Below are 15,329 nucleotides of genomic sequence, written 5' to 3' on the forward strand. Positions count from 1 at the left end.
GCCGGATGTTTTCTGCTTGGGCACATGTGCCCCAGCCCTTGAGTAGTTTGTATTTTTAAGGACCAGCTCCACGTCCAGTTTGTCACTCCTTGTAGAACATATGTTCCTGAAACCATCTAATACATTACTCATAGATGTTTACAATTGTTTGAAGATTGCTTTTAACATTTCCTAATTTCTGGGCTCTTGTTTTCAGTGATTACTATGAAGAGAGATTCTTGTTGACAAACACATTTGAGGAAGGCAAGCATTTTCACTGAATTCCACCAGTTTAGGAATACTCCTGACTTGTGGACATTCTTTCTCTCTTGGTCATTTAAATGGTTCTCTGTGATCTTGTTGATTTGACTCATAACCGGTTATTGTTTTTCTTTTTCAGTCCAGGAGTTTATAATTTTTTCCTTCAGTAATGTAATTGCCATCAGTCCTTCTTATACCTTCTTACGAAGATGCAGAGCTGGTGTGAATCATCAGTGGCTCCAAGTCCAGCTGTCTCTCGTATTTGAATGATTTGGTTTATTTTATTTTTACTTCTTAGGCTGCCTATTCTCATTATGTTTTTCTGTCAGGAGCAAGGACTCATTTGTCCACCTGACAAAAATCCTCCTGTTTTGAGTGACAAGTATTACTGAATCATTATCTCTTTATTTTTTTTAATTCATTTCAAATGCTTAAGAACTGGTCTCTCTAGAGCAGTGATCGCCAAACTTTCAGACCTCACGGACCACCAGTGGTCCGCGGACCACTGGTTGGTGACCACTGCTCTAGATTTTGCCACAACTACTAAAACATTTGATTTGCTGTTCTCTTCTCACTCCCCCATCTCTGGAATAATCTTCACCTTCTTGCTCACCCTCAGTAAGACTAATCAGCATTTCATCTGAGAAGTATCCACTAGGAGTTCCCAGTCTTACTAGTTGAGGTCTTGCATCCAATGAAACTATGATGGTCGGGTAGTCAGAGAGTGCCAGATTTCCAGTTTTCCTTATCACATGGCTCACCCAGGTAGACCAATAAAGAGGATGCCTTTTAGGGTGCATAGTTGGCTGTCTTGGCTACAAAACTATGAAATCTTATGATTAATTATATTATGATTAATTATATTTTGTTCTCTTCTTGAACAATGAATTCCTTTCCCTGACCTTTTGCTTTTGTTGTTTTGTTTTAGGTTATGACATATGTGAAAGGTTCTAGATAACTTAATATAAGCCCAAATAGAACCTAAAACAGAATTTATTTTTTAGAAAAAGAATTCTAATGTCCTTCAGTAAATGGAATGCTAGAAATCCCCAAGTTCAGTTTGGGTGTAGCCACCTGTTTTATTCTATTGACTTTCCTAGCTCAGGGAGGGTCACGTTCTCGTTTTCTACCCCATCCTCATTCCCTTGTGAGTTTAATTCAGACAAATACCATATTTCATATGCTACAGCCTTTCTCATTAGGTCATGGAGAACCCCAGTCTATCAAACTAATAGGAGATGTGTTCTAAAAATCTTTATCTAAGTCTAGTTTTCAGAATGAAATCTTTTTATGAGCATTAGGATTCTGATAAAATATTTTATTTTATAAAGCAAAGCATCTTTATATAATGTTTTTTTCCAATTGTGATTTAAAAGTGTTATCTGTCAGATATCCAATCTTAGGCTGCTCACAGTCTACCAAATAAGGTAAACATATGATTAAGTAAATATATGCAAGTTAATAAATATACCAGTAGGCATCTGAATAAAATACCAAGGAATTAATTTAAGAGTCTGCTAACTGGGTACCGTGTTTGCCACTCATTGGATACTCATTAAACATTCATTGAATAAATAAAAATTGAAGAAAGTTTCATTTCAAATACTCCTTTTCTAATGGATACTAAGGCAGAAAAAAATCCTGATAATATTTTAGAAAAACTAATATACTTTTAGCAAGATACTGTTTTTAATTTATAGAATTACAACCTTCTCATGGATAAGTAAATAAAATCACAAGAAAAATATGAGCTACAGCTATATTCTTCTGTTTCCTCAGAGAATTATGTCATCCAAACTTGGCCTCAAACTAGAATTCATAAAACTATTAATCTCTCCTCCTGTATAAAGCAGAAAATGTCTCTATTGAACCCCAAAGAAGTATCATATCCCCCTTTTTTATATGGTGGTCTGGGGCTCCTCACAGCCTTGCAGGACTTGATATGAGTACTTTGTGCAAAGGAAATTTTTACTTACACTGAATCATACTGGTAAGTGGCATAACCATTCCTTAGATGATCCCCTAATTATGTCATTTTAGAGTTGTTTTTCTTCTCAGTAGCAGGTTCCCATTTGCAGGCCTTATTAGTCTGCCTACGTCTTAGTTCCATGTAACTCTTTTGGTTTCTCTTTCTTCATTGTTGCTTCCGTTTGGAATTTAAGCTCTTAAAATATGAACAGTTCTAAATCTCTGGAATCAATTTAATAATCTACTTTTTTCAAAATCTACTTAGAGTTAAGCAATCTCCCAATAGCCTCATGGTGTTTTTTTTAAGTCTCCTGTAGGGCTTTAAATATGATATTGAAAATTTGCCAAGCTATTAGGGGGTCATTGGGTATTGTGTGTGTGTGTGTGTGTGTGTGTGTGTGTGTAGTGTGAATATTAATCTAACATCATTTCCTAAGCATAATATACTTTTACGACATGGCTAGTGTAAGGGAAGAAGTATTTTTATCATGACATCACCCCCTTTATCGGCTAAAGACACTGGAGTTCAAATGTCCACCTCTAAACTACCATGTCAGTGAGCCTAGTCTGTCTCCTTAGGGATATGGTACACTTCTGGCTCATTTCAAAAACAGTCCAGTGAAGATTAACCCAGATATATTTCTTGATAAGTGAATCGATTGCTCAAAATATCAGTTGATTTCAAAACATCATATTGATTTCAATATGGTGTATCTGTTAGTATATGGGACAAAAATGACATTCTAAATCCCCAATGTTTTGCTGTAGCAGTGGTACCTGTGTCATTTAGCTAAATCACAGCAAAACTATTTTCTTCAGGTAGTGGTTCCAAGTTTTTAAAGAGGGGAAGAAACAGAACATTCTTTTCTTTGCCCTGCCTGGTTTGCTCAGTGGTGAGAGCGTCAGCCTGGGGACTGAAGGGTTCCGGGTTCAATTCCAGTCAAGGGCACTACCTCAGTTGCAGGCTTGATGCCCAACCTTGGTCTCGACACATGCTGGAAGCAACTAATTGCTGTGTCTCTCTCACATCCATGTTTCTCTTCCTCTCCCCTCCCCCTCCACTCTCTCTAAAAATCAATGAAAACAATATCCTTGGGTGAGGATTAACCAAAAAGAAAGTTCTTTTCTTTGAGCAATGTCTGATGTTTACAAAGCACATTCTTGCAAATGATCCCACTTGATCCACAGGACAGCTCACTCTCCCCATTGTATAAATGCATTAGCCAAGAAGCAGCGTGTGAGTGAAAATTGCCTGAGGCCATACTACCAGTCAGGGGTGGAGCCTTGAAGACAACTCAGGTTTCTCCCTCCTGGCCTGGTAATACACTCCAAGCATTAATATGAGTACTTGGACCCTGGACTCAGTTTTTCATATGCAAACTACTCTGTAGCCCTTACACATCTTTTTATCAAAGAACTAACTTGAAGCTAAACATCAATTGCATAGAGCTACAGCAACCCAGAGGGTATGTGTAGGGAGCATCAGGAATTTAGATTACAGAGTCATAAGGAAGTAGATGGCCAAATAGTAGATGTTTATGGTTACTTGCTATAGAATAAAAGGTAGCAATGTGATCTGTGCAATTTAGACAACATTGGGGCAGGAGTGTTTGAATAAAAGGTGAATGTCACAGAAACCAAGAGGATATGGTTGAACACAAAGGGCTATGAAGGCTGCTCTGTGCTCTGACTATCTGTCAGTCAAAATAAGACACAACTTATGGTGCAGTAGTAGGGCTACTCTTAGGAAAAAGGCTGGTCAAATTAAAGGGAAGGGCAGGGGAGGAGGTATGTCCTATCAAGCTAAGGAGGGGTTTTACTCTAAAATTTCAGGTGACCTATTCCTCTTTGATTCCTTTCCCACTTGTAATTCACATCCTTTCCTATGTCCCATGTTTAGCTTCACTGGTCCAGAGATCTCAATCCAATTTCAGTATTTGTAAATTTTTATATATGTGAGAACAGACTACCCCTATAAAATAATATTAATATGGGGCTTGTGGCCTTTTGTTTTTCCCCAGAGGAACAAAGAAACAGCATCATTAACTCCAGCTTGGAATCTGTCGTCTCATCAAATGCAAACAGCGTTCTTAATTCTAGCAGCAGCTTACAGCCCAACATGAATTCCAGTGACCCAGACCTGGATGTGCTCAAACCCACCCGGCCCAACTCACTGTAAGTATGTTTGCTTGCCTGCCATAGCAGGCCCTCGGTCAGCAGTTCTGCTGAGAATTTGCTCTCAGGCCCAATCTGACTTTGAGCATTGTCCTATGAATGTTATTTAAATTTCCCTAAACTTGGAGCTTGGCTAGTTTGTTATGGGTTAATCATTATTCACAACATACTGCTTCTTGGCCTTGGTGATCTATGATTTACCATCCTGCTGAGATGGCTTCGGTGATGGCTATTGCTCTTGCCTGTGCTGGCTGCTGGGCATGAAAAGCAATTCCTTTTGATTTTATGAACATCCAGGCACTGTAGTAGCTCAGTAGATCACAAGCCAGGTCTGTTTCTTTCATTCATGTTGTCTTGGTTTCCCTCCTCCCTGACTGTGTTGACAATGTTCATTTCCAGAAAAAAGCCCCCCAGTAGCCCTTTGAGTCTTCAGCTCCTCGAACCTTAGTGTGACTGTGATCACATACAGAGGCTATAAAAGAGAAGCACCATTGTTGCTTCACTCTTGGGTTTCAAGTACCCGTAGCCAACACAGGCAGTTTTGGGGCTGCTTGTCCAAACCTCCACGGAAATTGGATGTACTCTGTTAGGGCCAGAAAGCCCTCCCTTGTGGTTTCTTCTCACATTGCTTAGCATGCTTCCTCAGACCACCCCATAAATCGTGTCAACCGGAGCCTTTGCGGAAAGAATGTGAGGCCATGACCAGAACAGCTGGACTTTGAGGCTGCAGTTGTATAAGGCTCGGGAAAAGCAGGGTTGACTTTGCCTTTCTCTAGTGAAAATAGTTTGCGAGTTTTACATAGTGAGGCGTCGGGATAGCAGAGCCTTTTCCTGCCCCTCTCTAGGCTAAGACTGTGCATGAAAGCACCTTAGCATTCTATCTCATTAAGATAGCTACAGATGTGCAAAATGGGTCCAACAATTTTTGCCTTAGAAGAGACTAAGGTACATTAAGGTTTGGGAGGGAAAATGACTCTAAAGTGGACTTAAGAGGTAATTATATAGAAAACACAACAACAGTATAGAATGAAATCATACATTGAGAAAGTCAGGTCTCATTTTAGGTAATGGCTTTAAATCCTACCTTGATATTCAGGAAGTTAAATGACTTACCTATTTTTTGGTAATATGTTTGTTCACTAAGAAGTGAACCAGTGCCTTAAGAGCTCAAAATAATTTAACGTGTTCAGGTTATGGGCAGTGAGTTTCTCTGGCTCCCCATGGCCAGACTGGATGTCTCAGGTGCTCCTAGCCATTAAGGAGATTCTTGTTCCCCACTGCACCCCCATTTTGTTTAATCTCTGTACCTACCAGTTGCTGAGGTTTTGCTCAGCGTGAGCAAAGTTGAATTTCCAGCCCAGGTTGCTTTATATCTTCTGATTCTAGCTGTCGTACCAACTAGTTTTCTTTAATCTTTGTTTTCAGCAGCTAAGGGCTGGGAGCCCCCTGAGTCACTGCTGAGTACAGTGTGTCCAGAGAGGCTGCTTGAGCAGCTAAGTAGAAAGGGGTTGTCTTTTAAACAGGTCCTGGAAGAGGGGGCTTAGGCTTTTTATTTTTTAATTGTCTAGTGATTTGTTTTACATAAAACACTGCGGGGTGATTCAGTCCATTTCATACCATACAGGGGGGCTGTTCCCTACATGCTGCAGATTTGGGGGGAGGGGCTTTCCCAGGGAAGGGAAGGTGATGCCAGGAACAGTTCTACCTTTATTCTTGGGAGGGGGATTAGAGGTAGATGTGTGGTGTTTCTAGCAGGACTGTGGTCCTGCTGAGCTCAGGGAAGGTCTGACTGACACCTGTGAGTCTTGAGCTCAAAGCAGACTGTTCCTGAGGCAGGAGTGCTGATCCCAGGGCAGACACCAGAGTTTGCCACGCCCCAAACACGGGCCAGGAACAGGTCCTGCAAGCTTTTCAGTAAGTTCAGTGACCATTTCTGTCAATCAGGGCAGTGAGATGCTGTGGCTCCCATTGTTTTCTGCGTGGAATTTGCCTGAGTGGCCATGGATACAGGCTGGGTAGTTCTGGCAAACAGAAGTCACAGTATGTTCCCTGAGAAAATTGATTCTGTGAAGTCTGTCAGCACACTGTGCCATGGTGATTGGCTCAGTTGAAGCCAACTGAGACCGGTGGGTCTCAGCCTCCGTTCTGGACCCTTTTATTCCCTTCAGCAGTGTTCACTTTGAAGTGCACAGAGAGCCTTGAATGGGAACACTTAATGATGACGATGAAAACAAAACACAGAATCAAGGGTGGTGGATTACCATTAGCTTGTTTGACTATTAATTGAGCATAAGGTGGGGAACTAGTCACCAGAAAACGGTCTGTTCTTTTTATTTTATTCATTTGTTTTTCATTATTTTCATAATGACTGGAACGATCACTGTGACCGTGTAACAATCATAATGAAAGAAACACATTGTGACTCAGCACCCTTTGGTACTTCAGAGACTACATTTTGCTGTCTCATTGGTAAATCTTTGCTAATTCTCCAAGGAGATCAGGACTCTCTTGTTTGTGTGGGCATAGTGCTAAGTCAGGCATCAAAATTAGAGATGCCACCATTCTAGCCATGCCAGGGCAAGACTGCAGTGTTTAAATCTTTGGCAGGTCCTCCTGAAGATCAAAGGGTACTTGATAAGCCAGGACAAAAGTCCAGCTGGTCCAAAATTATCAGCAAGTATTCTCTCCTATTTTGTGCCCAAACCTATGCTAAGCTATCTTGGGTAAATGAAAAAAAAAAAAAGAGTTTACAGCCTGGCTAAGGAGGAAAGACAGTGGTATATGGCAGTGTTAATTGGGACTTGTAGCTTATAAGTGTGTTTAAAGTTCAACAACTATTAACTGAATATCTGATGAGTACACGCACCAGTCAGAGTATTGGGGAAGGTAGGGTAGACAAAATGTGAGGTAGGCCTTAGATAAGATTTTATGGGTGGATGAAGAACATTCCAGCCTGTGTGGGTCAACCCATGAACCAGGAGATCACATGCCTGGGTTGAGGGCGCCATCCCCAGTGGGTGGGCATGCAGGAGGCAGCCGGTAGATGATTCTCTCTCATAATTGATGTTTCTATTATCTCTCTCCCTCTCCCTTCCTGTCTCTGAAATCAATAATAATTTTTTTTAAAAAGCATTCCAGGTAAGGGGTATGACGGAGGTAGAGATGATCCAAGATGGAAAAATAGCCTACAGACATGTGATGAGGGAGGGGCAATTTACTAGTTCCTTTCCTACCACTACCAGTGTATGTCTATCCAACCTTTAAAATCAGGACACTTCTTACAAAAATCCAGATTTCATAGACATCCACATGCAAAAAGGAAAAGAAGAAGAATCTAGACCCAGACCTTACACCTATCATAAAAATTAACTCAAATGGATCATAGACCTAAATATAAAACTATAAAATTTCTAGGAGATAGCATAAAAGAAAGTCTAGGTGACTTTGGGTTTGACAATGACTATTTAGATACAACACCAAAAGCATAATTGATTACATTAAAAATTGGTCAGTTGGACTTCCTGTAGGTTAAAAACTTCTGCTCTGCAAAAGACACTATTAAGACAATGAAAAGCCAAGCCACAGACTAGGAGAAAATATTTTCAGGGAAAAAAAACAACTATGTAAACACAAAACAAAATAGAAATAGAGGTATGGATACTTGGAACAGACAGACAGCTGTCAGAGGGGAGAAAAGTTAGGGGTTGGATAAAAGAAGGTGAAGGGATTAAGCAAAAACACACACATATAAAACACACACATATATACATATACATCATAGACACAGAAAACAGTGTGGTGATAGCCAGAGGGAAAGGGGGATGGAGAGTAGATGGAGGTGGGCAAACTGGGGAAAATGGGGATGGAAAGAGATTTGGCTTGGGATGACAGACACATGATAGACTGTGAAGATGATATTTTGTTGACTTGTAGACTTGAAACCTGTATGATTTTGTGAACCAATGTTACCCAGTAAATTCAAATAAAAATCAATAAAATCAAAAGTAATTGACTCGAAACAGTTTGATAAAGGACCAGTATCCAAAATACACAAAGCACTTTTAAAATTCAACAATAAGTAAACAAACAACCCAATTAAAAACTGGGCAAAATATCTAGATCGATGGTTCCTGATGCCGCGACCCTTTAATACAGTCCCTCGTGTTGTGGTGACCCCCAATTTTATTGTTACAAATTGAACATAATTAAAGCATAGTGATTAATCACAAAAACAATATGTAACTATATATGTGTTTTCCGATGGTCTTAGGCGACCCCTGTGAAAGGGTCGTTCGACCCCCAGAGGGGTCGCGACCCACAAGTTGAGAACCTCTGATCTAGATAGACACCTCACCAAAGAAGACATACAGATGCAAATAAGCATATGAAAAGACGCTCAACATCTTGTTTCGTTAGCGAATTCCAAGTTAAAACAATGATATATCGCTACACACCTATTACAGTGGCTAAAATCCAAAACACTGACATCAAATGCCAGTGAGGATGTGGAGAAACAAGAACTCTCATGCATTGAAGATGGGAATGCACAATGAGACAGCCACTTGAAAAGATAATTTGGCAGGTTCATACAAAACTAAACATAGACTTATCACATGACCAATCTAGCAATCACACGCTTAGGTGTTTACCCAAATGAGTTGAAAATTGATGTCCACATAAACACCTGCCCACAAATGTTTAAAGCAGCTTTATTCAGAATTGCCAAAACTTGGAGGCAACCAAGATGTCCTTCATTAGGTGAATAAATAAACAAGTTGTGGTACATCCAGACAATGCAATATTGTTTAGTGATTAGAGAACTGAGCTTTCAAGTCATGAGAAGACATGGATGAACCTTAAATTTATATTATTAAATGAAAGAAGCCACTGTAAAAAGAGTACAATATGGTATGATGCCAACTATATGACATTCTGGAAAAGCAAAACTGTAGAGTCAGTAAAACGATTCTGGATAGTGGATACAAAACATTATGCATTTACCAAAACTCATAAAACCTGTAGAACCCAAGGAGCAAATCCCCATGTTGTAAACTATGAACTTTAATGAATAATAATGTATCAATGTTGGTTCATTGATTTTAACAAATGTACCACACTAATGAAAGATGTTAATAATAAGGGAAATTTAGGCAGTGGGTAGAGGAAAATTGAAACTGTTATTTTGAGCAGTTTTTCTGTAAACTTAAAACTCCTCAAAAAAAATAAAGTCTATTTATATATTTTTTAAAAATCTAGATTTCTAGCTCCTTTTCAAAAATTACAAAATTTGGCCACACTGAACCCATACCCATACGTTGCTTGGTAACAGATGATGCTCTGCGGTCCCTATCTTCTCACAGTTGGCCTTTTATATCTTCTGCCTCTCTAGCCTGGGATAGAGTAAATATGGCCAAAGAATCTTAGTAGCCCCTCCCATTAGGAGGAAGAGTCTTTGAATCTAGGCTGGCCTTTACCCTCAGACTTATTTGGCCAATAGATAATGGTAGAAGTAACATCATGTGACTTTCATGCCTAGGCCACAGGCTTTGTAGATTCCCTTCTCATCCTTTTGGTAGCCAGCTGCCATGTAAAACAGTTCTAGCCTCTAAGAGAAAAGCCCAGCTGCCCCAGCCTAGCCAACACACATGCCAACAATGAGTTGAGAGCAGCCACAATACTGAGTCCTGGAAGGACCAACAGAAAAGCTGCCCAATCAACCCACAGATTCATGGGAAATAATACCTGTGGCTGTGTTAAATCACTGAATTTGGGCCAATTTAACTCAACAATAATTAACTGACACAAGCCCTATGAGTTTGTGACCTTGGAGTCCAGGGCAACTAAGTACCTTGGAATGGGGCTGTGTTAGAAAAGGATGGAAGGGTCTTACTGTAGAGTAGTGGCAGCATGAAGACAATTTTTAGGATCTTCTTTGAAAGAAAATGACTCATACATGAAGAGTCTAAGGAGTTAAGAAACAAAACAAAACTCATAGGTAATGGTTGAAGCAATGAGAAAGATAGCTCAAACACTGACATGGAAAGCAGGAAACGCTAGGTAATCTTGGCGCTAACATACTAACATCGACTAGCCAGTGCCAGCCCCCGGCCCTGAGTGTGCCCATCTCCTCACTCCCTGTGGAAGAATGGGGTTGACCTGTCTAAGAACAGAGCTTGTTCAATGGACTGCAGAAGGAAAAGTCACTCTCTCCTCTCACAATGAATAATAGAGTTGGCATTGTACCACTACCTTCTGGAAGACAGTGATTTTTAAGAAGGAAATAAAAGTCAGGGCCCATCCCACTGCCTAAGATACTGCAGTCATTCCTCCAAGTTAAAAATGATTAGGTGAATGCTTTAGACCAGCAGTCGCCAACCTTTCGGACCTCACGGAAAACAAGTGGTCCACAAACCACTGATTGGCGATCGCTGCTCCAAAGGTTTCCTTAAACCAGCGGTCACCAACCTTTCGGACCTCACGGACCGACCGTGGTCTGTGGACCACCGGTTGGCAACTGCTGCTTTAGATCACTGGGGTAGAGATGGAGGGGCTTAAGATGGAAAGAAGATTAGAAGATAGAGGAATCATTACAGCAATGGGGGTGGGGAGATCAAGTTGAAGTTCTCCCTTCTAAGTGGTCCCTACTCCTAAAAAATAACTCACTACCCAGTAGCCCCATAAATGAAATGAATTTTTCTCTTTTCCATTTAGCACACACATACATGCATTTCCAAGTTATTTCTGGTGACCTAAAAGATGTGTGCATGCCAAGCGCCTTCAAATTCTGCCAGAATCAACCGTCCTCTCCCATCTTTTATGGCCAGTGAGAGGCGAGAGCACAGCCCCTGGAATTCAGAGGATAAACAAGGCCTGCTTCCAGGCCGACTTGTTTCTCTGAGGCACTGTTGGCTCCTCCTGATTTTGATGCAACTGCTCTCAGATGAAATCTGGGGAAAACTTGCCTTCAGAGATTGTCGTAAGTGTTTCCCTCCACGTCCTGCGTGGTTCAGGGTTCGGGTCTGGAAGAGGAGCCGCACACAAATGAAATAGAAAAGACACTAGATAATTTGGGAATATTGGGGGACCAGGCGGCAAGTCCAACTCAAGAGGAAGGACTTCCACTGTGCTCAGGCCTCACCAAGCTTTTATAGTGAGTGGTAAACAAGGTAGTGGTTACCACAGTTACACAGTTCTTGTGAGTTTCACTTGTTTACACCATGGTTACACTTCCTGCACTTCCTCAGCCCATTAGATTCCCAGATAAGATCTAGGGAGTGTTATAAGGTCAAGCCTAATTATGCTAAGAGGACTGTGCCCTCTAACGTAGGGCTTGTTTGTGACTTTGCCAGCAAGTCAGTCCGAGGCTTAACCCTATATCAGTCTCCCACAAGAGATACCTCTAAAATTTTACTTAGGTTTTACTTAAAATTCAGTCATTATTCACTTAACAAATATAACTTGAACACCTACTGTGTGCCAGACATTAGTCTGAGTGCTAAAGATACAGTGATTTTTAAAAATTAGGGTTTCTTGCCGAAACCGGTTTGGCTCGGTGGATGGAGCGTCGGCCTGCGGACCGAGGGGTCCCGGGTTCGGTTCCGGTCGGGGGCATGTGCCTTGGTTGCGGGCACGTCCCCAGTGGGGGGTGTGCAGGAGGCAGCTGATTGATATTTCTCTCTCATCGATGTTTCTGGCTCTCTGTTCCTCTCCCTTCCTCTCTGTAAGATATCAATAAAATATATTTTTAAAAAAAAATTAGGGTTTCTTTTCTCATTGATATTATATTCTAGAGGTAAATCTCTATCCAATATATCAGATGTTTCATTCTTTATGGAAAACTAATGTAGAGTAAAGGAGGTATGGATTTGTAGGGGAAGGAAGCAAGTTACTTTAGTTCTTTGTGGCTCAGTTTCCTCATCTGTAAAATAGGCTAATCATACCCTCCTCAAAAAGGTGTGACAGTTAAATGAGATCATTTTTTATCTCATGTACATGTTTGTCACCATGAATGTCAGTCAATATTATTTAGGAGGGCCTCCACACAGTGCCCTTTCTCTCTTTCTACTCCCTCAGCCCTGATATGTATTTTTTGTGTGTAGACAGATGTCCTCACCTGTCCCCACTACTTCCCACCTTGAATCTGAGACCAGAGTGGTCAGTCCAGCCCTTGAGTTATCAGTGAAAAGAAGGAACTTCTGTAGAGGCAGGTGCTGCCCCACCTTAAACAAAGACCAGGTTGGGTAGGCACACCTATTCCTGAAAACTTTGGAAACCTCCAGATCTCATGGTTGATGAGCTGGATGCATAGCTGTTATTTATTGAGGCCAAATGAAACACAAAATAAATAATATGCATTAGACAAGTGATAATTCATGGCATGTTTTTAAACTAATTTTACCATCTAAGTGCCACTTTATGCCAAAACAGTTACATCCAAGCAGGCAGCTCTAATTTTACTACAGCGATCTTTCTTTGTCATCTTTGGAATGCCCGGATTTGAAAGAGGAAGCTTCCCTCTTTGTTTGAATCAGTGTTCTGTGGAGGAGGATATTTCCTGTTGAGTTGAGGATTCTGTTTCTCACCGACCTCCAAGTAGAAAAGACTTCTTCCCACTTTTCCCAGAAAACTTGGTGGCATTCCCCACCTTGGGAAATAACTTGAGAGCATAATCATTTTCACAAGGAGTCAGTGGCCTTTTCTTGTTCCTCCTCAGCCCTGTGGTGGTTCCAGCCTGCTCATTCACTGCCCTTTCGTGGACAAACCCCCACACACCCCTTTGACACCTAAGGTTCCTGGGACCGCCACCACCACACAGCATCTCCAAGTACCAGGGCACGTTCCCTTGCCATTTTTTCAGAGGTGGCCACTGATGTGAGCCGTATTCTTGTTTTCTGAGTGACTTTCTGTCAGCTTTTCCGGTTCCCCAGCCAAGACCTCCCTCTCCAGTCAGGAGTCCAGCTGGCTCTCCTTGGTTGAGGGTGGGGATTCCTGCCTGGTGACCCATCCGATTTTTATTGGGTAAATGTGTTCGGTCACTAGTGGTTCTTTTTCACATAGAAATTGCTTGAGGCAGCCCACACACTTTATAACCCAGCAGGATTTTGTTCCCAAGCACCAGGGCTGCCAGTGGCGCTTGGATCTGTACAGCCTGTCAGCAGAGGGGGTGTGGGAGGAGGCTGGATGGGACACAGTTCCGGGGCTTAGCCACATCCCTGTTTTCCAGCACAGCGAAATCACAAATGGAGGAATGTTTTTCTTCACATGCGTTATGTTCTTTCCCCCTTTACAAGCTAAAATCACATAAAGAGGCTGTATGTTTTTTCAAATTAATTAATCTTGCTAATATTCTACAATTCCCAAAATTTGCCATGGCACACACACTAGATGCTAAAAGCCTTGGAGTTGAATTAAACAAATGAATACATTTCATTCTGAATTTAGCTGCTCCCAAATGCCGCATGGCACTGCATTGTATGTATATAGGTAGGTGTTAGGCATTTTAAATCTTGAATTTTTAATTGAGTCTTTGGGGAAAGAAAGACGCTTAAGATTGTGTGTGGCTTTCAGCACCATTATGCCTGCAAGGGGACTTGGAGGGAACTCTAAAATGCTGTTTTTCTCGCTTAGGGTTAGATTTGAAGTTGTTTCTCTCTCTCTGTATATAAATAGGGGGAATCTTACTGGTAATTCAGATCCTAAATTGGGTAACTGAAAATCTTATTAGAGTTAAAGTACTGCCTTTTAAACCTTTTTCGTCAGTCTGGAAAGCAGATGCTTAATCAGCTGAGAACACATTTCTAGTTAGAAACGGCCTTGGGATCTTACTTTTAACCCCTCCTTTGCATTAAGAATCTAAAAAATGAAGCAGGATCTACTGCCACCTTCATTGGTCTCGCTGGGTAGGGTCTCAGCCCAGTGCAGTGCTTCTCAGGGTGCGTGCTCCTGGGACCAGCGTCGATGGCATCACCTGGGTGCCAGCTAGGTATACACATTCTCAGGCTCCACTCCAGACTTACAGTTCAACTGCTGCTCCAGAAGAGGAGCCCAGCCAGCACTGTTTTAACAAGTCCTGATTCTGACACGTGTTAAAGTCTATGGTCCGAGTGCAGCAGTTCTCAACCTGTGGGTTGCGACCCCTTTGGCGGTCGAACGACCCTTTCACAGCGGTTGCCTAAGACCATCCTGCATATCAGATATTTACATTACGATTCATAACAGTAGCAACATTACAGTTATGAAGTAGCAACGAAAATAATTTTATGGTTGGGTCACAACATGAGGAACTGGATTTAAAGGGCCAGAAGGTTGAGAACCACTGTCCTAGTGCATTAGGGTGATTGACTTATACAAGAACAAAGTCAGGATTTTCTCATTGTAAAGCCCCTGGCACTCTGATTGTGCCTGCAGTGATGATGGTAGTGTGGCTCAAGAACAACCTGCCCTTAGCCTTTGAGATTTGTCACAACTTATTGGGCTGAGGACTGATGGGTTTGCTTCTCAGGTGAGCCCAGTTAGCTCACCAGCGCTGTACTTTGCAGCTCCCCAGGGAAACCAGCCAGCTGCTTTGCAAATGCATGCCTTGGGGTTACAAATAAGAGAGGGTTGGTGCATCAGTTAAGCAAGCCAGCAGATTTTTTTATTGTCAAAACTATTTTGGGAGTGTTTTTTTTTTAAATTAATAAATCTTTATTGTTCAAATTATTACAGATGTTCCTCTTTTTTTCCTCCATAGCTCCCCTCCACCTGGTTCCCCCCCCACCCCATGCCCTTACCCCCTGCCACTGTCCTGTCCTCATCCATAGGTGTAAGATTTTTGTCCAATCTCTTTCCGCACCCCCCACACTTCCTTCCCCTCGAGAATTGTCTGTCTGCTCCCTTTCCATGCCCATGATCCTATTACATTCACCAATCTGTTCTTCTCATCAGGTTTTTTTATTTATTTGCTT

The 15,329-nt window shown here is 41.5% G+C and overlaps 1 protein-coding gene across 1 annotated transcript in view; it reads left to right on the forward strand.

The window, feature by feature from the left end:
• The window catches only part of ARHGAP26 (Rho GTPase activating protein 26), a 416,968-nt gene that overhangs the window by 331,194 nt on the left and 70,445 nt on the right, over positions 1 to 15,329 (forward strand). The window contains exon 21 of the mRNA XM_006777037.2: positions 4,230 to 4,383. Within this exon, the coding sequence (XP_006777100.1) occupies positions 4,230 to 4,383 (154 nt within the window). The remainder of the gene's footprint in view (positions 1 to 4,229; positions 4,384 to 15,329) is intronic.

This window comes from Myotis davidii, unplaced genomic scaffold, assembly GCF_000327345.1.
Source record: "Myotis davidii unplaced genomic scaffold, ASM32734v1 scaffold89, whole genome shotgun sequence".
Lineage (NCBI taxonomy): Eukaryota > Metazoa > Chordata > Mammalia > Chiroptera > Vespertilionidae > Myotis > Myotis davidii.